General features: G+C 39.3%; 1 protein-coding gene across 1 annotated transcript; it reads left to right on the forward strand.

Annotated features, from left to right (window-relative positions):
- The first annotated feature begins 2,327 nt into the window (after positions 1–2,327).
- Positions 2,328–27,364, forward strand: armh3 (armadillo like helical domain containing 3). Its single transcript, XM_044191411.1, has 26 exons — positions 2,328–2,485; positions 4,495–4,604; positions 4,716–4,772; positions 6,287–6,433; positions 6,625–6,732; positions 6,823–6,915; positions 7,036–7,110; positions 7,214–7,300; positions 8,374–8,430; positions 8,563–8,606; positions 9,141–9,201; positions 9,359–9,405; positions 9,784–9,859; positions 10,973–11,066; positions 13,425–13,526; positions 13,819–13,877; positions 13,957–14,022; positions 15,406–15,475; positions 16,217–16,277; positions 16,371–16,459; positions 17,653–17,735; positions 18,083–18,209; positions 19,097–19,172; positions 21,030–21,108; positions 25,007–25,123; positions 26,117–27,364. The coding sequence occupies exons 2-26, from the start codon at positions 4,503–4,505 to the stop codon at positions 26,207–26,209; spliced, it is 2,070 nt and encodes a 689-aa protein (XP_044047346.1). The 5' UTR covers positions 2,328–2,485; positions 4,495–4,502; the 3' UTR covers positions 26,210–27,364.

Genomic DNA, 27,364 nt, shown 5'->3' on the forward strand with positions numbered 1-27,364 from the left:
ACTATCACACTTTCTTTTCAGGCATTTACTCCACTCACTGTGTCACACTGTACCCGCAGAGCTGTAAAGGCTGTCAGTGAAGCTTCCAGCCAGCTGAGGCACTGAGGGTCTCCTGAGATTGAAGTAAAGCTGTAACAACCTGATGAAAACTCTCACCTCCGTGGAAGAGCAGACAGTCTTTGTTCTCTGTTGTTTTGGAATTCAGCAATATTTATGAGTCCCAAAAAGACAAAGAAATAAATATATATAGATAGATATGTTATATGTAATAAAATAAAATAGAATATGTGAAAAAAGGGAGCAGCATGTCTAAGATCTGCACTTGTTAATGTTAACTAATCATTTATTAACAATATGCTGAGCCACTTAACACATGCAGCTCTCTTTTACTTTTCTATGTCTGTTGTGTTTCTCAGATAAAACTGTTAATGTTTTGCATCAACTGCAGGCAGTTCTCTATAGTACTGAGAACCAATACTGACAAAATGATTCACAGGTAAAAAAGGTGAAAATGTTTGGGGAACGAAGTATGGTATGTTGGAGATGAGTTATGCAATGTGTTTAATTTTGATGAACTTGTATCGAAGCTCCCACTGGTCTCCATGTCTCTGTGGCTGTGTTCTCAAAGAAAGAAACATTTTCAAAAGAAAACGGTAGCACATAAGTCACAATACAGAGCATATCAGGGAGAATATTTATAACTCTCACTTAATTATACCTGCAATAGCTTGTGTTACAATATGAGACATAACTTACTCTCTCACAACAGAGGGTGTTTACTTAAGAGCACCATATTCAAGGGCAACTTATTCGACTACATTATACAAAGGTTTGATAGAGAATTGTATGCTTAGCTGAATGTAGTGTGAAAACTGGCAACAGTAATTCGTCAGGTTTAGTGCACACAAACATGATGAAGCATGCTACTGTACCACTTTGATACTCACTGTGCACATGTACAAATCCATCAGGACAAATTGGATTAGAATTATCTATACTGAGGAATGTACCATTATGTCTTTACTGAGATATATTTGTTTGATATTGGTCACATGCAGATTTAAACTTAGTGCACCAGAGTAAAAGCTAGTGAAACACTTTCTTTCAGACATGCTGTTCTGCAAAGTTACAGAACTGTCATGTTCTGGCGTAAAGAGCTAAGTAACACTGGTATCTCCACGGTAGCGTCATACTTTGCTTCTTTCTCATTATATTCTGACTCTCCTTCCTCTCTCCTGCCTCATCTCCTTCTCTGTCTAATGACACGGTAAAAGCAGAGCTCGTCTCATTTATTCTGGAAATTGAGGCGCTCCATGTAGTCTTTACCAGAAATATTGCACCCTTGATGGTAAAGTTAATTTACCAAGGGACTCATGAGGTCAAATCATGGACGCATCAACTGTTGCTTTAAATTGGAGACAAAACCAATCAAACCATTATGCAATTTATTATCTAGGTACAGAGCAAAGGGTCTACCAGAGAAGGTTAGACTCTTTGTCTCATTCATGTTGACAAATGTGAATCAACAATCTGCTGTAGTTAAAAAGCAGTTATATATTTTGCATAAAAGTGACTTGTCTAATTTTCTCTGTGTGGTTGATCAGGAATGTATAAAACACTGTATTTAGTGCAAAAACGAATGTCAGGGATGAAATGAAGCTCTGACATTTGAATTCATTGAAGATATTTCATAACATTATGTAATTTGTGGGTGCACATGGAAGGAGGTGAGCAGCTCAAACAGAAATCTCAGTTATCTTCTACCCCCATGTGCTTCAAATCAACAAGAAGTGGCCATAGATCACAGAGACAAAGGACCAGGTCCCTTCAGCCCTTTGTCTACAATTTGCTATGAGCCCTTTAGTTGATGTAATGATAATTGTGAGGATTAGATTGTTTCCTACTTAACACAAAATATTTTCCCTCATTTTACTTAATGGGTTTAGGCTTAATTTATGGCATAATCTCACAGATGACGATTCAACGCAATTAATAAATGAAGTGACCATGGTTAGTATCTTTGGGGTCAACACTAAGGATGCCAGCTGCCGTTATTAAACATCAAAGAAGAAGAAGAAGTATCTGTGGAACTTAGAGGGAATACTGGGGACAACTATAGAAGGGGTAATGGATGCCCAGAAAGCTGTAATTGAATTTTTTAAGGATACAATTATATGATAGAATAAGTCTAATTTATTTAGTGTGTTGATTTATCTATCTTGTTTGTTTTCTTATTTATTTTATTTTTATATATTTTATTGTAGTTCCCCCCTCAGAATAAAAAAACGAGTAAAAACCATTTCTGTATACTCCGGGACAGTCGGTGGCGGTATGCACCTTTAGAGTCATTGATTGCAATCCGCCATAAAACGAAAAGAAGAAGAGGAAGCCCAATAGCAGGCTAGCAGTATGTTAGCAGAGGCTAGTGTTGTTACAGGGATTCATGAATTACATTTACGACATAGATTTTAATACTTAAATTGAGGTAAGAACAAACCACACTCCTAACTAAGCTGCACCTACCTAAATAATGTAACACAGTAATGTTGTCAATAATCGCATCCTGACATTAAATTGCTAACGTTAAGTCAACGTTAACATCGTTGTCCGACAGGCATTAGTTAGCTAGGTTGCGTTAGCTTTAGCTGCGAAGACTGAACATTTTCGTAGATTTACGTTTGGTGACCTAACTGCTAATAAACTAAGTGCTCATCGAGTGTCGACTGGACAACAATGCCTGCTTGTTAACGTGACCACGTTGCCGTTAGTCGTTAACTAGTTAGTTAGCGATGGGTCAGTTAGCTAATGTTAGCTAACTAGCTAGCAGCCCATCTAAACTTGCACTTAGATTAACGTTATATCATGTGCCATCAATTTTAGCAAATGTCAACTGATAATTACTTAGCTAACCTAATAGCGCTTTAGCTACGCGAATTATTCAAACGTTGCTTCATCTATAACAGATTGTTCTGCTGACCTAACCTAAACCTTCATTATGCTATTTCCTTACGCTATGTCACAAATCTGTCACTTGGCCAGCCGACAGCGTGTAGTTACTAGAACTGTTTCCAAGCACAGTGCTTCTGTCATTCTAAACAAAGTAAGTTAGTACACACTGAATGGTACCAATATTGAGAGAGTCACAGAGAATAAATATTTAGGTATTTGGCTTGTTGAATCATTTACTTTTAAACATCATATTGAAAATCTCATCACCAAACTTAGGCCAAAACTCAGATTTTCGTACAGAAACAGATCTAACTTCCCTTTTGAATTGTAGGGAAAGTATAGTTGAGTCTTTCTATCAGTCCTAGATACATACATGCCGCTGCTTCCACTCTCAAACCTCAGTTTATCATTCTGCCCTCAGATTCATTACCGGAGGTGCCTATGACACTCACCATTGTATTCTATAACAAAGTTGGTTGGTCCTCTCTGGCACAGAGGCTGATAAACACTTGTATCTTTTCATCCATAAATCCCGTGTTGGACATTCTCCACCTTATATAACATCTTTGCTGGACTGGACCAAACTTGCTCTACTAACAAGTCCCACAGGTTTATTCTGAATTTGGAAAATCTGCCTTTTAGTTTTTATGCAACATACACATGGAATTATCTACAACACAAGATCGACACTCTCACTACCCCTGGACAATTCAAGTTGATGATCTCAAACCAGTTCACCTCAGTGTGCAATTGTTTTCACTGAATATTGTCCTCTTTTGATTTAGTTTTTTTTTTTTTAAACTCTGCATATTTCTCTGAATGAATGAATAGTAAAACAGTCATTAACGCCAGACTGTTATGCCTTTCAACAGGTGACGGTTCTAGGTGACCTGGCCAATTAGGTTATGCAGTAAAGGGAGTTATTCCTTTCAAGAACTGTCATGATAGTAGTGTCTGTTGCTAAGGACGGTAGACAGCACACCTGCTTAGTGGCTGGAGAGACTGTAGTGGCCATAAAGTTATGTGTTCAGTGAAATGAATCATCAATGAATTGATCTGACACTATTAAAAATGCATTAATGAGCCACATTGTTGCACTGGCGGACATATTTCTTCATAATGATGAACATAGGCACTGTATTTTACTTTGAGTCAATTCCACACACACACACACACACACACACACACACATACTCACTTGTGCACCAAATCCATGGCTGAAAATTGTCCTGGTCAAACACACTATTTACTCCTGTTTGAGTAGCATTTGCTGTTTAGGAAATTCAGATGAATGTAGGAAAGAACGGGCTAGGGGCTGAGAGCCACAGACAGGCTGGGGAAGTCGGAAAGCACTGAGCGACAGACCAACACATTGTTGGTTTTGGACTTTTCACGAGATTTGTTGAGTGTAACATAAATATAGAACATTGTCTGCCTTATACTTTAATTAATCTATAGAATGGAAGAAATCTTGGTGATATACATCATTTATTTTTACATCATTCATGCAGATCCTTATCTAGCTCGCCGTGTCTCTTTCCTCAGACTCAGTCATGTCTCAGGTGGAGAAGAAGTCAGGGCTGTTGAGGAGGACGTCGTCCTCTAAGAAGCCCTTGAAAGAGAAGGTGGTGCTGATGTATGATGAGATTTTTGCAGTGAGTATCATATGGGAAACTGTCAGTGATGGAAAGTAAAGAGAAATAAAATTTTGCCCAAGTGTAAACAAAGTCCTGTCTGTTTTTTGTTTTTTTATTATTTTTATTTAGAAAGAAGACCCAGCCAAAAACAACCCTCGCTTCTGGGATGAGCTGTTTCTTATGAAGGTAAAGAGAAATGTACTTGACAAAGAGCAACATAATGTTGAGTAGAAATATATATGTCCTGCATAAGAGTTCTTATTTCATAGCCATATTTATAAATTTCATAGGCACATTTATTTATTTAATATTGAATAAAATGGCATTCCGTACCTATGTGCAGAAAATTTACATGCAGAACATGTAAATACTATAAGTTTAGCTTTTAAAAAACTCCAGATGGAGGTATTATGGCTACATGTACAGAAAAATGACACTGATGTCCATACTTACTTTCAGCCTCATAATCATTACGTGTTTGTGGTTGGAGATAGCTCACTGTATGTAGACAAAAAGAGGAAGTAGTAATGTGCACAAATCAGATACACTCTCACTCATACACTATGCTGCACAGATAAGTCCTCAGCATAGGATTGAAAGTTGTCTGGTGGTCTAATTTGCATAGACTATCAGTGATGTTGATAGGTTTTCAATGTAGTGAGGCCCCTGGACCCACAGAAAGTGAGTGGGTCCCCAATAAAAGTTGTTTTTTTGACAAATTATAGTGTTTAGTGATGGGTATCATTAGGATTTTATTGCTACTACTGCTCTTATCAATACGCTTGTTGGTTCTTTTTCATTACTAAATAATTGCTTTTTAAATATATTTAAAAATATATATATTCAGAACAGGATTAGAATTGAATATTTTAAATATAACTAAATGTTGTTTCTAGAGCAGCAACAGTAATGTTTACAACAGCTAAGTCACTATATAAACTCAATAATATATCACTGGAAACAAATCTAAAATGTTAATAAAATATATCATATTGCTGACATCAAAATACTGAGTGAAGTTTAGAAAGAATGAAGAACACAGACATCGTCCTGTCCTCCTCTGATGCGATTCACTGCATGCAGGTATCGCTGGTAGTGACAGGAGGGGCTGGTAGGGTAGGGGCTAGCAAAACTTTTGCTAGTCACCATTTTTAGCTTACGTCTATGGCATTTTTGCTCTACTCATAGCTTAACAAAAAAGCGTTGCTGTCATCCTCTTGCACTCTAAGATGTCGTTTAATGTTAATAATGTTGGATTACTATTTCTTATTTCATGGGCTATTTGGGATGTTTGGGGTAATGCACATATAATAATAAAAACAAAGCATTTGAATACTTATTTAGATGTCAATTACCATGGCAACGGTAGAAGCTTCAAAGCATTTGGGTCAGCCCTAGCTATATGGTGATGTGTATTGTTATCTGGATATAAAATGACCTGTATCGGGATGAGATTTTGATCATATCGCACTGCTCTAATCACTGGACTATGCAGCTGCTCTTCTTCACCACATTTCTAATTGGCTAGGCTGATGCTGTTTTGGCAGGAGGGTATTGCGAATTAGTCAGTTGAATGCTTCCTAATAACTTTGGTCTTCTAATCATCCTCAACTCTTACCTCACCATCATTCCCTTCATTTGCACACCAATCTTTTCCTCACTCAATCTTTTTTTACTTCTGTCCCTCCACCATGTTTCAGGTGAACCTAGAGTACCTGGAGTCCAAGTTGGAGAGTGTAGATGGGGAGGAGGTTCAGCGGATCCAGGACAACATCAACTCTCTGTTCCACCACTGTGTTCAGGCTCTGGCAGAGGAGCACCAGATCAAAGTAGTCAATGCCCTGCAGGTAACTAAACCTAGATTTTCACCTACAAGTTACATTGCACATGTTACCATCACATCAGAAGCATCTGAAGTATGCTGATGAGACTCTGACTGTAATAAAATGATCTTGGCTTGTCAGATTCGTGGATCCAGTTTTGTGCCACCACTATAACCACTTTAGCAACATCTGTGCTCCTCTGCCCCTCTTCTCAGACTCTCTGTGCACTTTTTCGGGGTGTTCACCAGAAGAACAAGTCGGCATCAGGGTTTGACATCATCAACATGCTCATGGGGTTTGACAAGGCTGAGCAAAGGATGAAGGTGTGTGGAAAATACCTTGAAGGGATAAAAGGAGTGAAAGAAATGATTTGTGTTCATTCACGTTATGTCTTGTGTTTGTGTCTCCTGCAGGACCTGATGGAGAGACTGGACAGCCTTCTTTGTGGAGATGGCTCAGAGAGTCTGAAGAGCCTTTGTCTTAAACTGCTGCTGTGTCTGGTGACGGTGAGACAGAACATATCAAAACAGCAACATAGATTATAATGTGATAGGCTTTGGGGAATGCTTGTTGTGCTGTTAAATACATGCTAAATATCACAGATATGTGAAAAAATGTGTTTACAGGTGACAGACAATATTAGTCAGAACACCATACTGGAATATGTGATGATCAACAGCATCTTTGAAGCCATTCTACAGGTAAGTGATTAGCAGAACACTGTCTACTGTAATTCTGGGAGTTTTAAATTTATTTTAAAGCTGTCTTTCTTCCCAATTTAGTCACCTCTGTTCTCTTCCTCAGATTCTGTCAGATGTGTCCAGTAGAGGGCAGCATGGTTATGATGCTGTGGTCCTCCTGGCTCTCCTGGTCAACTACAGGAAATATGAGGTTTGTACATATACTCACATGGAACTGCACTTGTTTTGTCAATAGAATAGCCTTTTGAGCAGCAGGGAGGTGTAGTAAGCATACTGAAAGTGCATCCAAAGGCTCCAGAGATCAGTCCCCCTTTCATCCACTGTCTTTCTTTTCTGCCAAGACTCAACAGTAGAGGATACAATAGAAGCAGCTCCTGAAATCTCTTTTAGTACAGGATGTACAGTACAGGTGTGTGTGGTCTCTAGGAAGGCTTTTCAGTTCTGAAGGGAAACATGAGGGAATAAGAGTGTAAGATTTTAATTGACCTGTTTGAATTTTAATTTTTTTTACAAATGGAGTGTTGCCAAGCTCAGATGAGTAAAATCAGTAGTAGTCTGTGGAAAAAGGTTAACCCATGAAAACACCAACAGGATATTTGTGCAGGTCAAAGCTGAACATGTCATTTCTAATTTGCACCACATGTGTGTAAAAACTTTGACTTGAGCTATGTCAGGTATCAAAGAGACACGTGTCCTACGTTTGGATGACAGAGAAGCAAACATGCTTTCTGAAAGTACTTCCAATTTACTTCCCTCTCCAGACATTTCCTGGAAGGATAAGAGTGGCAGTATGGAAGGGGATAAAAGGATGAGGATCAAGGTTTTGGATGCACCCTCATATGTTAGCAAAGAGCGCAACAACACAAGGAGCCGCCTTTGCATTTACTTTATTTAAATGTGTTTTTAAAAAAAAGACACGGTTAAAGTCTGCTGCAGCATTCTGCATGTTAGGTATGGCTGCAGCATGAAAAACACTGCTAAAAATCCAACCAATAGAGATGGAGTCCTCTTATGATCCAGACTCACACAGGCTTTCCTTTCCTGTTTGTTCCCAAGAAAGCTGATCTACATGCATTTTTAGTTGCATTACTCAGCCTGACCAGTCTGTAGTCTGTTGTTACTCTATGTACTGTAGATGATCCCCTTGAGGTAGGGGACAAAATGAAAAGAGAGTAGTCCTTTAAGGGGCAAGAAGTATTAACTTCAGTATTTGTGTCAAATATTTAATGACTTCTAATTTCACTGATTTTCTCTGTTTGTTAGTCTGTGAATCCATACATTGTGAAGCTCTCTATTGTGGATGATGAGCCAACACTAGATGTGAGTATGTTGTCACTTACTGTGTCTTCTTAACTACAGAATAATAAATAGCCATTGTGATGTAGGCGTTGGCCTTCACATAAAGCAGCTTACCAAAGGTTTGACTGAAACACTGGATGTTTTCTCTCCCAGGGAATGGGTATGGTTGTCCACCAAGCTCTGACAGAATATAACAGGTGAGATCTAAAAATGTCCATGTGTCACAAATGTGTTTTTAATGATGCAGTGCATGATGTGCCGAGGCCGCTGGCGTCATCAGTTTAGTTTGATGTGTCCCACAAATGCTCTATTTCTATTCTCCTGAGAAAAAAACAGGCCCTTTTATACTTTCAGTTATTTATATCTGACAGTTTTCTTTGTCAGTCGGTAATGTTTTTTGGATGAGGCAAGGTTTGGATATTAAAATGCTGTTTGTGAAGGAGGTCTTGTCTGTGTGCGTGCATAGACAGACACATTAAAGTGATGTATGACAGCTCCATACAGTTCATTGTTTTTGTGTATAAATCGAATGTTCCTTGGATAATAAATTGCAGGGAGTAGAAGGAAATGTTAGGTAAATGTTTGTTAGGTTACAAGTGCAGTGTTTGACTGAAAACATATATCTCTGCCTCTGCTGTTGTGTGGCCATACCTGTCTTAAATTTTTTTGTCATCCTCTCCACGTTTTTTTTACTTCCTACTTTCTGTCCATCTTGTTCTTTTCCCTTTTAGGCAGTACAGAGACAAAGAGGAGGAGAACCAGGGTGGGTTCTTCTCTACCCTCACTAATATGGTAGGATCTTATTTTTACTTTATATTTTTACAGTAGATATAATTTAAATAGATTGCTGTTTCTTCCATTAGGATGTATTTGCTATTCAAAGAGTTTAGTCTGTGGCTCCATATTGGGGGAACTGTTTGCTGATAGCTTGATCTTCTTCTGTCCACAGGTTGGCAACATGTTTATAGCAGATGTTGATGAGAAACTCTCCGTACAGTAAGTACAAAGTGATTGAAGTTACCCATCAGTCAAACTTAATTGCGTTGTTCTCTACCTTCAATGAGAGAATCCATTAACTCTGCCGTGTCTTTTGCTTGTCCTCTGTTTTGTCATTGTAAAAGGTTCTAGTTGTTTAAAAGTTTACTATAATAATAATAATAAAACCCAACAACCAAGCTGTAATCGAACAGTATGAGATTGTTTAAAAGAAAAAAAGACCTTCTGATGCATGAAGCAATTGTTAATAAACACCCCTGTGAGTGCCCCTCCACTTGTTTCTTGAGCTTGAGTGGATCAAAGCCTAAAGCTTTTTCCTGCCCAGTTTAGTATTATGTGAAGGTTTGGAGATTTTACTAACTTCCCTTTCTTCTCAAGGACAAATGAGGCGATTCTGCTGGCACTCTATGAGGCTGTGCACCTTAACCGCAACTTCATCACTGTATTAGCACAGGTAAGATGGATTACTTTTTCTCTTAGTGTACATCTGTTTTTTTTTTTTGATGATATTAAAAAAATGAAAGAGGCCCTATTGGAGCTAATTTTCCCATTACTATTTCCATCATTTTTGTTGTGTAGAAGCCTCCATACCTGCATAGTCACCCAAAAGAAAGTTGGTAAGGAGAAACCTGAAGTTTATCTAGTGGGAATTATTTTTTTGTGCTCAGAAGAGATTTGTGGGTGTTCCAAAATAAGAGGGATTGCAGGTTTGTTAAGGGTCTGCATAGTCTGAAAACCACAATAGGACAAGGCATCAATTACAATAAGAGCACTCTGAATGTACCTGACTTTTATGACAAGTTTTTTTTTTTGTTCATAACACCCTCATTGTTTCTTCTTCTCCTCTTTTCCTGCTGCTGTGAAACATAGGCAAAATGTTTTCTATTCCATTGCCTTCTAATCTTCTGCCAGTCATGGCATGTGATTTGACATCTAATAATGGACAAAACAAGAAGACAGTGTTTAGAATAGAGGAGACAGACGTTATCTCTTTTCTGACTGTTTAATCCATTGTTTTATCTGTAGATCTTATACGTCAGCAGGAGAGTTGAGATACGATGACGTTACGCTGCTATTAGTACGTGTTTCTTTAAAGGTGTGAAAATCACTTCTCCACCATCATTCAGTTGACTTTGTTTCTTCTACTTCATTAATCCCCGTGGCAACACTCAAATTCAGTATTTGAGCCACCCTTCCTAACTAACTGAATACTGAGGATTTATCAAATGCAGTTAGGACAGCAGCCGCTATACTGTGCCTCCGGATTAACTTCCGTTCTGAGGCCACTAAGCCATTGTGCTGCTTTTTGCAATGCTGGAATTAATTACAAATCTCAAGATAAATTAGCAGCAATGATTAATGTACCATTTAGTGGAAATGTTCTACACTACCAGAAGTAAACACTCCTCTTCCAGTCTCCACTAAAAGGCATTGTGTTCCCTTCTCTCAGTCCTCAGTTGAATCTCCTGCCCAGCTTGTACTGTTGATGTTTCTGTACATTACAGGACACAAGGGACAGCTATTCACTATTAATGACATTTCACATGTGTTTTTGGTCTTTCAACAGAGCCACCCTGAGATTGACATCCCAGTCACACCTATGACCCCTACTCCAACCACACCTACAACACCACTTGGCACAACGCCGCCCTCCCTAGACAGTAAGTCATACACCTTTTCATAGTTTTATCTAGGGAGACATAGACTGCAGAAAACATATATGTATAGTGTGTTACATCACCCACTGGTTTCCGAAGTCTGTGTCAGTCTTCTCACTGCCTTCATGTCAGTTTTTGGAGCCACATTTTCTGCAGCGAGGAGGAGCTGAGGTGAAGCTAGAAAGCAGTGACCACATGAAACTGCAAAATGCAGCAGGGTTATGGAAACTGTTTCGCCTGTCAGAGTAGAAGAATGGATTTAGGCAATTGTATGTTTAAAGGTGGGGTATGCGATTCTAATCCAATACACGTCTTTTTGTCAAATTCAGTGAATATCTCCTCACAGTCCTCTAGCTGTCCGTTCTGTGTGCGTTCTGAAAAAAAAATCCAGTGTTTGTACACAGTCCTGACTCTGTAAATGGGAAATGAAGAAAGGTGGCTCAGACCGAGCCACACAACACTATTCCAGCCATTCCAGCCATGATTTGGGTGTCAGGTAACGTTAAATGACTTGCCCATGGACATTCAGCTTACTTTCTAGTTTGGCAAGATGTGCTGTTGTGATGTTAGCTATAGTAGCAGGAGAGTTGCGAGTATCGCTGTCTGGAGCTGGTTTGTTGGCTCTGGGAAACTGTCTCGTCCTCTCTGGCTGTTAGCTTTGAAGCAGCAACTGTAAAGACTGTTTGCTAACCCACAACCTAGCTAACGTTAGTTACATTACTTGCTGTGTCGTTGTTCGCTCTATATCATGGTATTTGTCATGGTATTGGATTTCTCCAGTGTATAGTTGAAAGTTGTTATGATCTCAATCACACCCCTTTTACTTAAACATAATTAGAGTGAAAATTGTCGAAACTGCCACCTAGAATCACAAATTCAATTATTCGTGAAAACCTAACCCTTTTTTGCTTTTCGAGAAAGAAACGGGGGGTTTTCCTATTGGCTTCAGTAGTCTTTTTAGACTTTTCTTTTGGAGGCACTGTCTAGTGGTCGTTATAGAAACTGCATCTTACAGCCTCATATACATGCGTCAGTATTCAGCTATAGTGTTTTCTACATCGAAGGGCACCTGAGCTTGCAGGGGAGGACAGCTCTAACCTTGTCTTGTCAGTTCTGTGTGTTTACAGATGTTTTATACCACAGCCTCACCTTAAAGCAGAATTGAACTAAACTGAAAATATTGATCCTGTTAAAACACCTTAAGTGATGTAAAATGGAGTAAAGGATTTCTAAAGATTTTTGGCATCAAGGGCCTCTGCTTCTTTTCCTCAGTTTATTCTTAACAGTGTTTTTACATACATTTTTAAAAACTCTCCCTCCAAACATGGCGACACACAGGCACACGTGCACGTTCACCAGCAGCCTTTTCAAATATTCAATAGATTTGAAAGGTTATCTGATAGAAGAGAGATGCTCATATACAGTAAAGAACGCTTTTAACATGGGTTTATTACATCTTAATAATCAGATTATTACATCATCCCACATATTTATTATCTCTCACTTGGGTGCCTGGCTGTAACTTCAGGTTTCATGGAAGGTGAATGTTGTTGCTGGCACATTCAAAAGCAGGTCATTTAGCTTTCACACACGCTGTAACTGTTAAAAGGTGCATGTTTCTATCTCTGGCTAGCTCTCCCTCCATTGCTTCAAATCTAAGAGCCATTTTCTGTATAAAATATTAACCTTCAGCTTCAAATACAGATGAATGTTTCACATGCAGCGTGCATTATGCTTCAGCACTTACAGGGCCCTCCGCTTACACCAGAAATAATTTCACACATGCGCGTGCAATCACATGTCAGGAATATGCTGTTTCCTTTCACAGTATAGCCCCCTGTGATGATATGTTTCTTGATAGTGTGAAATCTTTGGGCCTGCAGTGATGTGCGGAAGAAGGAAACAAATGAGGGTTTTGAGGGAAAGGAGGAAGATAGAAATGACTGGCTCATCATTTATCCATGAAACAAGCTGTATGTTTCAGCGAGCAGAGATTTTTAAATGGATGGAGATGCTTGTCTAGACAACACAGCAAGCTACAGTAGCTACAGTAATGGGACAAAGACATCACTTTTTGTAATGCTGTTATTTGCCTGAATGAGCACTCCGTCTGCCCAAACAAGGGCGACCGCTCTTTTTAACCTACAGTACAATAGACTTTGAGTTTAGGCTCAGGTTTTTGAGATTTTTATTAATGGAATAACTAACTGCACGGTTTTGTGAGTTGGATTTATCATAACTATGTTCTTTCTATATGTTTAGTTCATATATATGTCCTCTTTCGCCATAATATTTAGAAAAAATATTGTAACTGCAGTGATTATGTTTGATTTAAGTTTTATTTGTACATCTGCTGTGTAGTGATGAACAACCCAGAACTGCCTCTGGATCCCAACCTGCAGACTAGCAACCTTCTCATCACCTTCCTCAAGTACTCCTCTATTGTAATGCAGGATACTAAAGGTAAACAGAAACCTTCATGCCCTCTTCCTTTTTGTTTCTGTCACTCTGCCTTCCTATAATTCTTCATTCTTTCACTTTTTCTTCTGTATCTCTGTCCTTAAGTGTTCTCACGTAGTTGTTTTAGACAGCAGTGACAAATAAATGCTGTTCTCTTCAATCCCACAATTGTTATCGCACTTTAAAGCAGTCATTTGTTTCAGTCACCCCCTCCCAAAACACTAGAGGGAAAAAAACTGTCTGGCCCTCCGTTTTCTTTCTACCTGTTAAGAGTCTCATATTTGTGTGTTTCCAGATGAGCATCGACTCAACAGTGCTAGACTGTGCCTAATCATCCTCACCTGCATAGCCGAGGTAAGAGCAGCTACACTGCTGCAACATTTGTACCCTCCACAGATTGTCTTTGTTCTGACTTCACCTCTGTGTGTTGTAGGACCAGTACGCAGATGCCTTTCTTCACGATGACAACATGAACTTCAGAGTCAATCTCCACAGAATGGTGAGTTTCTGGGTGTGAGTGAGCGCAAAAGTGATAAAAACAAATAAAAGAGTTACAGCATTACAAGTTATCTGTTTTTCCCCCCATTCCTATCAGTTGGGGTGGGGTATGCGATTCTGGAGAAATCCAATACCATGACAAATACCATGATATCGAGTGAACAACGACACAGCAAGTAATGTAACTAATGAAAGCTAGGTTGTGGGTTAGCAAACTGTCTCTACAGTTGCTGCTGCAAAGCTAGCAGCCAGAGAGGACGAGACCATTTCCCAGCCAGCAAATCAGCTCCAGACAGCGATACTCACAACTCTCCTGCTACTATAGCTAACACCACAACAGCAGCATATCTTGGCAGACTAGAAAGTAAGCTAAAGGTCCGTGGGCACGTCATTTAACGTTACCTGACACACAAATTTTGTGTTGTGTGGCTCGGTCTGAGCCACTTTCTTTATTTCCCCATTTACAGAGCCAGGGCTGTGTACAAACACTGGATTTTTTTTCAGAGCGCACACACTGAACAGACAGCTAGCGGACTGTGAGGAGATATTTGCTGAATTTGACAAAAAGACGTGTATTGGATTACACGTGCCCCACCTTTATGTACATATGCAGGTGCTTCAGCTTTTACGCAGGTTACCAGGTTACGCAAGTATATGGGTTGACTTTGCACTATACAGTAGTAACCTGGTTACTGTAAATCTGCGTACACGGGCAGCAGGTCAGTAATCAGATTTCTCCACTGACATTATTTTGGAACCACGGGTTGCTGATTTTAACTATAAATAATGATAGAAGACGCTGCGTCGGTCCTGACAAGAATGCATTGCTCTGTGTAATGATGTCTCTTTTCATCCATCGCTAAGCTGTTACCCTTCCACTCTGCAGTCTTTTGTCATGCACATGTGTAAAGCAGATAAGAAACCCGGTTACCTGTATACATGGCAGAGACATCTGCATTCTCCAGGAGAAAACTACCCGGGGAAACAAGGTTTCTCTAATCCCCTACCCCGATTACGTTAACCAGGTTTCTCTACATCGTTTCGTCTACATGACGTTGTAAGAAATCGTCTTCTGGGACAAAGCCGACTCTAACCCTGTTACTTAAGTGCATGTAAACACACTGCATGATAAAGACCATGACACTTTATTATTTTTGTGAAATTTGACACTTGTATTAAGTGAGGTGCATCTAGAAAAAAGGCTCACAAAATTGCATCGGCCAGATGTTGACCATGAAAATATTGTCTTGTACAATATTTCTTTTTAAAACTGATATTGGTCAATCCTGGTAGTATGCTGATACACTTGTCCATCTCTAGGATGTGCAGTACAATCTATTCATGCGCATTTACATACTGACTCAATTCTGATTTTTTTTTTCAGCCCATGAGGCACAGAAAAAAAGCAGTGGACAAGAACATCCCTTCACGGCCGCTGGTGTGTGCTGTTCTAGGTATGAGGAACATTTATAGATGTTTACTGTGGACTCAAACTGGCAGTGACTCTGATGTTTGATATTTTTGAAGGCTAGTTAGTTAGCTATAACTTCAGATCTACCCTCCGGGTGTAGTTTCCCATGGTAACGGCTACAGACCAGATGTTGATGAAGGTTGAAACATTCACCAGTCTACAATCACAGCTGTCACAGCTGTGTTTTTGACTTCTTATTTTGTTTATACTCTTTATTTGAAAGTGGAGGAATGACGACACAATGCAAATTACTTTAAGTTAAGCTATTTATTATATAGATCTTATAAAATATATAGAATTCTTTCTGCCTGCCATAATCCCTTATGCAAAGCTGGGCAGCCAGCATTGTCTATTTTTGGACTTTCCCTGTTGTTTGGAAATGTATATGCTGCACTCTGGTTCTGGCTTGTATGTATTTATGGTGTCTTAGTTATATGCATGACACAATAATACAAATTGAATTAATTAATTCATTCTTAAAATGTTTGTGCAGATTTCATTGATTCACGTTATAGATCATATTCACTCCCTACTACTTCGTTGGAGGTTTTTTTTTCCTGGCATGTTTACTGGCTAGCTGTTTTTGCTGTACTGCTTCTCACACTGTAACTTGCACTGTAACAACCGATATGATATTTGAGGTTAAAGGTTTGTGCAATTTAACCCTTTCTGTTTGGATCCTTCTAACATTTATTTTTTCTTTTGTCTGTACCCCTTTGTCTAGATCTCATGGTGGAGTTTATTGTCACCCATATGATGAAGGATTTCCCCATGGACTTATACTTGTGAGAGCACATGCACATCACACACACACACTTTTCTAATCTCATTCACCAACCAGCTCAGTCACCACAGTTTTGCGTTCATTTCCTGTGAAGGCGCTGTGTGCAGATCATCCACAAACTCCTGTGCTACCAGAAGAAGTGCAGAATCAGGTTACACTACACCTGGAGAGAGCTCTGGTCAGGTAAAGATATCTCACTTTCTCTCTCATGTCATTTATATCTGAAGAATAGGGTAGGCAGGAACTTTTCCCAGGGGACCAAGAACCTTTTGAGGAACTCAAGAACTTAACCTGCATTTCATTTGGGATGAAGCTGTTTTGTCATTTTTCTCAACACCGTAATCTTTAGCTTCCACCTGCCATTAGCGGCGCTTGTAACAACATTTTAAGTTTGGTGATTGAATGTTTCTTGCCTAAATGCACCTTGGGAGTCATATATAGCTACTCACTACTTTGTTAAGTAGCTTTTATGGTTTGTAATGATTGATGTTGATTCTCACACACATACCCTACTTCAAGATATACTGTATATGGTAGTTGTAACTCTACGTTTTATGTGAAACCAGAGAATGAAAGTAAGGGTTAATGTTGCCTTTTTTACAGTTTCTGCAGATTTATGTGGTCTTTGCAAACAAACTGTGTTAAATAAATTGTGTTTTGGAAGTTTATAACTTAATTTTTCAAATAAAATTTCAGACATATGCATAATTGAAATCTGAAAAATGTTTGATTTGCTGGGCATCACCTTAACAGTTGAGTAAATAGTTACTGCTTTTGCAAAACAACAACATTTTCCTTCTGAAGTCAGTGGCCCGTTGTTTGGAAATGTATTGCATCATTGAGATTGGATAATTAGTCTCTAAAGAAAGCACAATCCATCCTGGTGGCCTTGTTTTCAGCCTGGTCAACACGCAGGATAACTTTTCAGCTTGAAATGGCCCCATTGCACTGTCTCATTAGAATACAAATTCCTCTAATCAGACCAATAATCAGCTTAATTCCCTGAATGACGCAGACCCTCTCCTCCTGGTGGTGATAATAGCATACCATGAAATAAGACTGTAGAGACAAAATGAGCCAAATTAAACCAATAGATCTGTTTTATCTTCTTTCAGCATGTTGTTGTGCCAGCTTGTGTTGGAGCTTGTTAAAAGCTTTTTTTGTGCGCTCACATTTTGGTTCTTCTTATGGCTTTTATTTCCTCTATAAAAGCTTGCAAAAGAACTTGATTTGGTGTTGAACCCCCCCTCCCCCCTCCTGTGTTTCCATTATCTACTTTAATAAAGATGCAGACTGCTGCCACATGCCTCTGCTGGTAGACGACTACCAACATTCCAGATTATTTCATTAATGTGTCCATGTCTCCCTCTGCACAGCTCTCATCAACCTGCTGAAGTTCCTGCTGTCAAATGAGACCACGCTGCTGGCCAAGCACAACATCTTTCATCTGGCCTTACTGGTGAGCAACACGCACTCACAAAACATGCAGACAGGGCCTTGACAGAGTACAGTGCACAATGGAAATTAATTTCACAGGGATATGTCTGCTCTTGTAGTAAGAGGAGAGCCAGATGCTGTATTAGTGGTGCTGCTCGTAGCGCAGCTGTGCGTATGACTCAAATCACACACAAGAGTCTAAACTCCTTTTAGTTTGTCAGAGGAGACAAAAGATGCCAACCCGGCTGCGTATGCAGAAACTGATGAATAAATTTGATTTCCCTTTTAGAAAACCTATTTTTGGTTTGTTGAGTTCTTTTTGTTTGAAAGTGAATGTATTGGTCAACTAATGTGTGTCTCCTTATCCAGGTAGTGAACCTGTTCAACATGTTCATAACATACGGTGACACGTTCCTGCCCACCTCCAACAGCTATGACGAGCTGTACTATGAAATCGTACGAATGCACCAGGTCTTTGACAACCTCTACTGTATGGGTATGTTAGGAGAAACTACAGTGTTTAACATGACCAGAACTGAAACGATTATAGTTATCATATAAAAGCTGTTATTCAAACAATGGCCGAGTCTGAAATATTATATTAGCCATCGCGAACAAATAAAAGCTGAGTTAAAAAAACACTGAGGGAGGTGCAATTACCTGTAGCCTACTACAACAGGTCACATGTTAAAGTTAGTGTTCTAGCCTTCCCTTTGTCACTAGTGAAATAAATCAGTATTTCTGTTAGAGAAGAGAGCAGCAGGGTGGTGAGTATGACATGAATCTGTTGTTGTACTGATGGAATTGGTGTCGTGGAGTGTACATTATATGGATTTTATCAAGACAACGGATAAACATGAAGGACGTTTTAAGTTTACATTAACTGGGGAGTAGAGGAAATTAAGAGTAATAGCCTGTGTCTAATGTAAACCTGTTCCAAATAAAGGCCTGGTTAAATGTGAGAATTTACAGTAGTCGACTGACCGAAAACTAACTGGCAACTATTTTTATAATCGATAAATCATTTAAGTCATTTGTCAAGCAAAAACACCGAACATCTTCTGGTTCCAACATCTCTATTGTAAGGATTTGCTGGGTTTTTTTTTTTTTTTTTTAAACTGTTTTTATATTATGCATTTGAAATCACTGGACTTTGGACTGTTGGTTGGACATTTTATGTGATGGATGTTTTTCACCATTTTCTGACATTTAATAGACCCAATGATTACTGGATTCATTGAGGGGGAAAAAAAGCATCTGATTAATTGACAGTAAAAAATATTGTTAGTTAGAGCCCTAAACCTGACTTATGAAGAGATGTGTTAAAGTGTGGCTGTATGTGTGCATTTAATTCTGTGTTATCTATCATTCTCTCCCTTCCAGTTCTGAGAGTATCAACAAACACGGGCCAGTGGAAGGAGGCAGCCAGCAAAGTCACACATGCCCTTGTCAACGTTCGGTAAAAACACGCACACACTGTATCCTGAGAAGGAGAAAAGATTCATATTGGACTGAGGGGAATTGCAAATAAGAATGTGATGGAGAAAGGTCAAAATAAAGTGAATGAAGTTAAGTCTTTGGAACTATAAATTATCCTCAGCTGCTTCCTTTTTTCTCTCCCTTCACTTCCTCCTCTAGGCCCCTCTATTTGATCATTTTTAAGCCTTTATCTCCTTCACCCCAACCTTGCTCCAGTCCACACACACATATTGTCCTTGGTCTCTCCTCCACCATGTTCCCCTGTAATCTGTCTTTCCTCCTCCATCTTCTCTGAGGAGATGATCCTCTGAGGTCACCCTGGCTTTGAGGCCCCTGAGGGCCACCCACTCAACTGGGCTCCTGATGGAGCAGACTCCACTGCTTTAAATGGTTGAGGGGAAGGCGGAGAGGAAGAAGATTGAAAGAGTAATATTTGAAAGAATAGATGAGTGAAGGCTGAGAGGTATAAAGACCCCCCCCCCCCCGAGACATTTGAAATGAACTCAAATGAAGGGACCAAGTCCATTTTAGTCCCATCAGTTCATTCCTCCATACGTTGGCTCCCCACATGTAAATGACAACAGAATTACCACTACGGAGAATTCTCTGCATTTTTGTCACTATAATTTATTTGATAAATGACATAGTCTAAGCCAGTACAAAATAAACCATTTCATCTCACAGCTTTGCTTATTGCATCAACTTTTATTTGATCTATAAAGAAATCATAGAAATATATGCTAATGCTGGAAAAGATTGCAAGTACGTTTGTGTACATTTTTCATAGTTTGGTCTAGGACCTTTGGTTCCAGTTGAGGGAAATCTTAATGCTACAGCGTAGTATAGGATAATATTTTAGACTACGTCCACACTAAGCCAGCTAATTCTCATTTACAGATTTTTATGTTTCAGTGGAACGAGAATGAACTAAGGAAGTGATTGCGGCTCATAAATACTGCCAGCTTATCAGACAGCCATTCCTAAGATGCAGTGCTGATCAGATCATTGTTTTATGACAACAATATTGTCTGACAAATAAACATAAATACAGGATAATGACAACAGTTGTGCTGTGCTCTGCCCCCCCGACCGTTTTGGAAAAGCTAAGTTTTTGGGAGAAAAAAAACCATCAGCTTAAGGCTGACACATGCTTCTCTGGGCTGCATGTAGGTGAATGTGCATAGAGGTTGTTCTGAGACATTCGCGTAGCTGTTTCTTTTATACTTGTATCTACAACTTGTATAACGTGTATGCGTTTTTTCGATTATTTATCTATTTTTTTAAATGCTCAAATTGAAAATGGACGTAAAAACACGTGGATGGAAATGCACTTAGTGTGGATGGCCGCCCAACACAGAGAGAAAAGCATGCATTGTTTTAATTTAGATTTCATAATGTGGACATACCAACTTTGTGGCAACAGCGAGCGGAAGGCATTCCCGTTTCAACATGACAAGACCTCACTGCACAAAGTGAGGTTTGTTAAGAACAGGATACCCATTTTTTTGCGGAAGAACTTGACTGGCCTGCACAGAGCCCTGACCCCAACCCCATCCAACACCTTTGAGATTAACCTGAAACGGTGACTGGGAGCCAGGAGGTGTCGCCCAAGATGGCCGATCTCACTACTGCTCTTGTGGCTGCATGGGAGAAAATCTTTGCAGCCAGGTGGAAAGTCACAAAAGAAGACTGTTATAACAGCAGATCAATGCTCATGGTTTTGGAATGAGATGTGTAACAATCACATATGTCTACTATGTATAGTGTGCGTCCTTGGACTTTGAGGAAAATGTCCATTCGGCTTCATTTCAGAAGTGTTTGTCTTTTTGTCTTTAAGGGCCATCGTCAACCATTTTAACCCCAAGATTGAGTCGTACGCTGCTGTGAACCACATCTCCCAGCTGTCAGAAGAACAGGTAAACAGAACACTCTTTTCCTCCTTTTACACTCTGACTAAAAGCTGCATGTAAATAAAAATGAACTTCAGCAACATCTCAGGGCCATTTGGCCGGAACTGCACTAAAACATCACTTTTGTCATTTCAAAAGTAAATCTTAATGAATTTTTTAGTACACAATGGAAAACACTCAGTACTTAAAAGTGTTTGAGAACAGGTTCACTGCATTTTATTTTGAAAGAATGTCTGTTCATCAAGAAGTAGTTACAGCTGCGTGGCAGAGATGGATGACTCTGACATCTCCTGTTGTGATGAGACACCTAGAAGAGCAATTGTTATCACACACCACTGAGCTTAAAACTCATCATGGCTGATTCACTGCACACAGGTCAGGCAGATGTAAATGACAGATGGTGACATATGCATTTTAGTTGCTGTCACTTGACACTGGACACACTGAAATACCAACAACTTTCATAATTTTCTCAAATATACACAGTATTCACCTCTTACTGTACTCTTAAAGGAAACATCACCCTAAAAAGAAAAGCTTAATTATTCTGATTACAGATTTTTTGTGTAAATATTTAAAGTAGAGTAAATGTTGCAGCCACTCTTGTAGAAATAATAATGACAATTTATCCACACAACAGGAGCCCCACTGTTTTTGCGAACACAGATTTGAGTCATTAAGCAACTGGACAACACAGAGTTATTCTTTCATCATTAGTGGAAAAACATGAGTCTGGAAGGAGGCTGAACTTCACCAATATGAGCGTTGTGAGCTCCATTTAAGACTTAATCATTTATGTCGAATCTGTAAGGATAAGAAAACAGCCGGAAGAGTCCTTTTTTTACAAGCTGATAAGAGAGTGATGGATTTGGTCATTATACTCCCCAATTACCTCTCTGCTGTTATCTGCTAGATTTATTCACAACAAAGAGAGAAGGCAGAAGTTAGCTCTGGTGTCAATGAGCTGCAAGTGGTTAAATGTAGTTTAACACTTTATTAACACCGTCCTCATTAGATAAAGTAACTTTGTAACAAAGTAACATTAGTAGTTGTCTTTGTGGAGCTACTGCAGTGTGATTATTGTCAGCACATTTTATGATAATACAAAGGTTGTGCTCCTGTATTGAAAAATATGGTTTGAAAAATGCATTTTAACAAAAAAATAGTTTGTTTTGATGTGTTGTGAGAGAGTAAACCGCGGAGCAGCATGGACAAATAAACAGTAGCAAGTAGTTTAAATGAAGATGTCCACACTGACAGAGTGCTTCAGTGAGAGGCTGGAGAGCCTGTCTACACCCTGTCCAAACCATCTGACAACCTTTTCACACTGACACTCCTCTCTCCGCAAAGATTATACAAAACACTGTTGATTTTAAATAGATTGTCTTTTCATATTGTACTCTATACTTAGTTTACTGTGGTTATATTATGTAGGAAAATATAGATATTGGATTGATTCAATATTATATGACTCAGATAGGGGACAAAACCTGGATCAGGATGTCTGTTTATGTGAAGGACTTATTTAGGGTCTTAACACCAATATTCTTGTCTGGGATGCTGCATCCTGATGTTTCTGTTTTAAAAAAATTGATGATCATGGAATTTGCTCCAAAATCTTCACATGGCTACTAACAGTACTTCATTGAACGTGAATTTGAATCATAGAATTTTTATCATTTATAAATGATCAAATACAGTCCTTTTGGGACGCCTTGGTGGCCCAGGGTTTAAGGTGCAGATCAACGTCCCCGGTTTGTCTCCTTCTGGGGACCTTTTGTTTCATGTCATCCCCCATCTCTCTCTCCCCTCATTTCCTGTCGTCTCCCTACTGTCGTCAGCGCCAAAAGGGACTATTTTTTTTTTTTAATGATTTTTTTAGGCCATTTTTCATTTATTAGACGATGTCCTTTGCTAGTCTCAGAATTCATAAAATGTAGGTCGGCTTTTTAAAAAAGGTAGCCTGCCGCTTCTTGCATCTCACTGATGAACGTTAATGTAACCAGGGTGGCAGCTGTATTATGGGGTGGAACGGAGTTTTGACAGACTTTCAGATTGTCGCTTCTTCAGACTAAGCTCTTCGTTTTTCTCCTGTCTGCCTCTGTCCCTCTCTCCTCGTTTTTTAAATGGCGTGTGAAACCTTGTATTTTTTTACCTCTGTCTTTTGACTTACATGCTCAACACACACACACACACACACACACACACACACACACACACACCATCTGCCTGGAGCGTCTTCATGTATAGTGACACTAGAAGATGGATGGCCTCCAGAAACAGACAGCATTAAAACAAGCCTCTGTACTCTGTCTGTCTCTAACACACAGTACAATTTTAGAGTCAAAACACACTTCAGCACACAAGGCTGCTTTTGTATCCGTGCTTCAAGATAAACACAATGACAACTGCATGCACACAATCATCAATTCAGTGATTCAGTGATGTGTGTGTGTGAGAGTGTGTAAAACGCTGAACCAAACACTGTCTTTGCTAAAACAGCATGTGGTAAATGGTAATTGTCTCTCTTTTCTGTTGACTTTTTTTCTTCATTTACTTTTCCTCAATTTTTCATTTTTTTTCTTCTTCTAACCAGTTCGTCGTAGCTCACACTATCCCCCCCACCCCCCTTTCATCTTTTCCGTCCTTTCCATTCGCCACCAGTGAGGGGAAAAAACCTAAACTCGCATTAGTTGGTTACCATTCAAACCTACCTCCACATTTCTACGGAGAGCTGTAAGGAGGAAGAAGGCAGAGAGAGATGTGGGTATGAATTTTTCATCAGTGTACTGTAAGAGGTTGAAATAAAAACAACAGGATTTTTTTTTTCCTGAGCAGAGCTGTAGATTTATCAGAAGAAAATAAAAGGAAGAAGAATGTTTTCCTGCTCCTAACCCTCATTTAAAATGATGATTCAGCTGTACAGTAGATGTACTGCCAGGTCTGATAAAGGAGAATATGTACATTTTGTGTGCGCATAAACTGAAAAAGACCTACTGGTAGGTTAACATCTGTATGTTTATTTGGATAAAAGCTGTACTTGTTTGAGAGGAGTGTGAGCGTTTTATAGAGCTTCTGTGGGAAGCATGACAAAGTGCAGCTCGTGCATCTAATTGTGAGTGTTTCATGCTGTGTGGAGTGTTGCAGGGACATTAATAAAACAATGGAAAAGGTCTGGTTAGGGGTTATTTCACGGCTGAATGGTGGAATGGCAGGGGTTGAAGTGTGGAGAATCTCTGCATAATTAGCTCTGATTTCAGCTCACCTTATTTGAGCTGGACTTTACTTCAGCCAAGTGTGTCCTGTTATCTTATAACCATAGTACACACTCACTATACTGTATTTGCTTGATTGTATTCCTACTCTGACCTAAAAATGATGAGGTGAGTCCCTCTTAAAGTGACCTCTTTTGCTTTTTTTGTGAAAGTCTGTAGATCAAACTAAATCTCACTGGTACAGAAGACTCACTCACACAGTGGTTCAATCTTGTTACAGATTTCAAGACCAGTCTTTGAAAAAAAAAAAAAAAAAGATAATTAAACAACTACTGCTAGATAAGCCTAACGGAGTTCTAGCTAATGGTGCACAATCTTGTGTAGAAGCAGGACAAAACAAACAAGAGAGCAAATAAAATGCTAAAAGAGAGTTGATGTCAGTAAGCAGTTAGGGACTGGAAATAACTTTGGGAGGAACCAGATGTGAAACTACAGTATTGCAACCCTCTACATGATCCCTTATGAATAAAAATGTTTGTTATAAAGTATTAAACACTAATTAATATTTGACTGTTCGGTGACTATTCAAGTTAAGCGTTCACTGTACGATGCATTAACCACACTGTATTATGGAGCTGGGAAGTTATGTAACGTTCATTTTCTATTTCCCACATCTCTCACCCTGTTAGGTGTTGGAGGTGGTTCGGTCCAACTATGACACACTGACCCTCAAACTGCAGGATGGTTTGGACCAGTTTGAGAGATATTCGGAGCAGCCCAAAGAGGCTGCCTTCTTCAAGGAGCTGGTAAGAGACAGAGGGCAATGCATTGTGGCTGTTGAGGGTTTAATACAGTTTACTAAGACTCAGGTTCTTTCTCCAACTGAACCCACCCTTCACTGCCGCGTGTCACTCCATATAAAGTCAGACTCACAGCTGTCGAGGATGCTCCATATTGAAAGGCAGGGTCTAAATTATAAGGACCCTAAGGAGCAAACCGCCTTTTACCCAGATTTAATGTGCCAATGCACTTGAAAGTGGTTGTGTTTCCTGCTGCAGCATGACACTGATCACTGCTGTTTACAATAAAAAAGGTGTTTTTGCAAAGTTGACAGCTGAGGAAATGCTCCCCATAATAGAAAGTTCCTCTGAGTAAGTTAAAAAGCAAAAACAACCACAAAAAAACTGTTAACTATAGTATCTACACATTAAATTTTCACCTTTTATTTTAAATCATTAAACACTGATAAATTCTAGAATTTATTTTACAAAACATAAACAGATAACAATGAGGTATAAATAAGCAGGTAAACTGTGAGATACACTCGCCACACATCACCAGCAGAGAACTATACCGATAGACATATTAGCTGCTCAGTTATGTGCTGTTTCCCTGTAAATGCAAACCATCCCCCAAAACAGGGTTAGCTAACTGTCTATAATTGTTTCTAAACCCACAATACAAAATTAGCAGAAAAATTAAAAATGTCGCAAGTTTTAAGTGGAGGAACTTTTTATGATGTTTCCTGTCATTTATGGCGTTTGTGCTGCCTTAAGAGGTAGTAGAGTGTGACAAATCAGCAGACTCGCTGACAGAGGGTTTTTATATACATCCACAGCTACATATGAATTGATTTGGGACTGCCTTTAATATGGTGAACCATCAACAGGAGCACCCAGAGGCAGAGTGGGTGTGGCAAGGGTGCAGTGACTGTGATGGGATTAAGCCTTAGCCTCTCTGTGTTTCATAGAAACACATGACCTGATAATAAATCTGCTTCTCTGTCCGTCTGTCTCCAGGTGCGCTCCATCAGTCTGAATGTGAGGAAGAATGTCTCTCTGAACACACTGAGTCAGGACGTCCTGCTCAAAGAGTTTTCCACCATCTCCTGAGACCCACACACACTCCCAGCCTTCTCTGGACATACACAGTACATCTGTGTTGGTGTGGACATGTACACATACTTTCACACATACAGTACAAACACCAACCAGTACAATCCTCAACTTTCCATGACTCGTCTCGACTCCTCATCCTCTGTCCCTCCTGTGAACTGAACGATGGAAACTTCTCCCACAGAGACACTGACAGGCTGGATGCACCTTAAGGAAAGACCTGAAATCTCTCCAGACTCGCTCCCTTTGTGGTTGTTCATATATCTGTGCGATAACTTTAAGGAAGTGCCCATGTTGCACTGGTTCCTCGTGTGCAATCTGCAGTATTGGCTGGACTGTTAACTGACACATGAAAGTTTGGATTTACGACAACGTATTCAAGTATTTTTAACCCAGATGTTCAGCTCCACCTTTTCTGCCACTGCTGATGTTGTAAGTAGCTTCTGCTGTCAAACTGATCACAGTACAAGGTTTCTGATTTATCTCTCCAGTAATTATTTTAGAAGATTTAGGCTTTGAGTGAAACATTGTGTCATCCCTAACAACATTGATAATGGTGACCTTGAGCCTTTTTGAGTTTAAATCTTACTTTAAGTCCTCTTGGATTAGAGCGTCAACTCTTTCTTTGCAGCTCGGCTGAATGCTTGTTGTGTGAACTTAATTCTCTAAGTGTTCGAAACAAATGTACAAGTATTTTGTATTTACATGTTTGTTAAGGCGTAGAACATTTTGGGCAGTAATTAAGTTGAGAATGCTCTGAAGTGATAAAAACCTTTTTATTGTTCTTGCAAATCTTTGTTTTTGAACGAAGCCAGGACTAACATTCACTACTGTATGTCGCACAAGTCATTTCTTCATTAGTTTAACAAATTAATCAGAATGTCTTGAAGGGAGCGGTTAGTTTAGAAGGAAAACTATTAAGACAATGGTTAAACATCATGATTCATAAAAGTGATTATTGCTGGTGTGTCTTTGGCACATGAAGTCAGTGAATTTAGTGAAAACTTACTCATTCAGAACATTTTAAATGATTGATACTGACTGGAAGCAGATCTGACTTATGCAAGTTCTTCAAGTGTAGGGTCTTGTTTCTTTCATCTCCATCTCCTGTAGGTATATTTGTTTTTTTTTTTAATAAAGGTTGGTTTCCTA

This window comes from Siniperca chuatsi, linkage group LG3 (assembly GCF_020085105.1).
Source record: "Siniperca chuatsi isolate FFG_IHB_CAS linkage group LG3, ASM2008510v1, whole genome shotgun sequence".
NCBI classification, from domain to species: domain Eukaryota; kingdom Metazoa; phylum Chordata; class Actinopteri; order Centrarchiformes; family Sinipercidae; genus Siniperca; species Siniperca chuatsi.

Bases quoted from the DNA above. Each gene is read 5' to 3' on its own strand.
- armh3 (XM_044191411.1), top strand. From the start codon at position 4,503: ATGTCTCAGGTGGAGAAGAAGTCAGGGCTGTTGAGGAGGACGTCGTCC. The intron at 6,434-6,624 runs GTAACTAAACCT...CCCTCTTCTCAG, and splicing joins AAGTAGTCAATGCCCTGCAG to ACTCTCTGTGCACTTTTTCG. The intron at 15,476-16,216 runs GTATGAGGAACA...CCCTTTGTCTAG, and splicing joins GCTGGTGTGTGCTGTTCTAG to ATCTCATGGTGGAGTTTATT.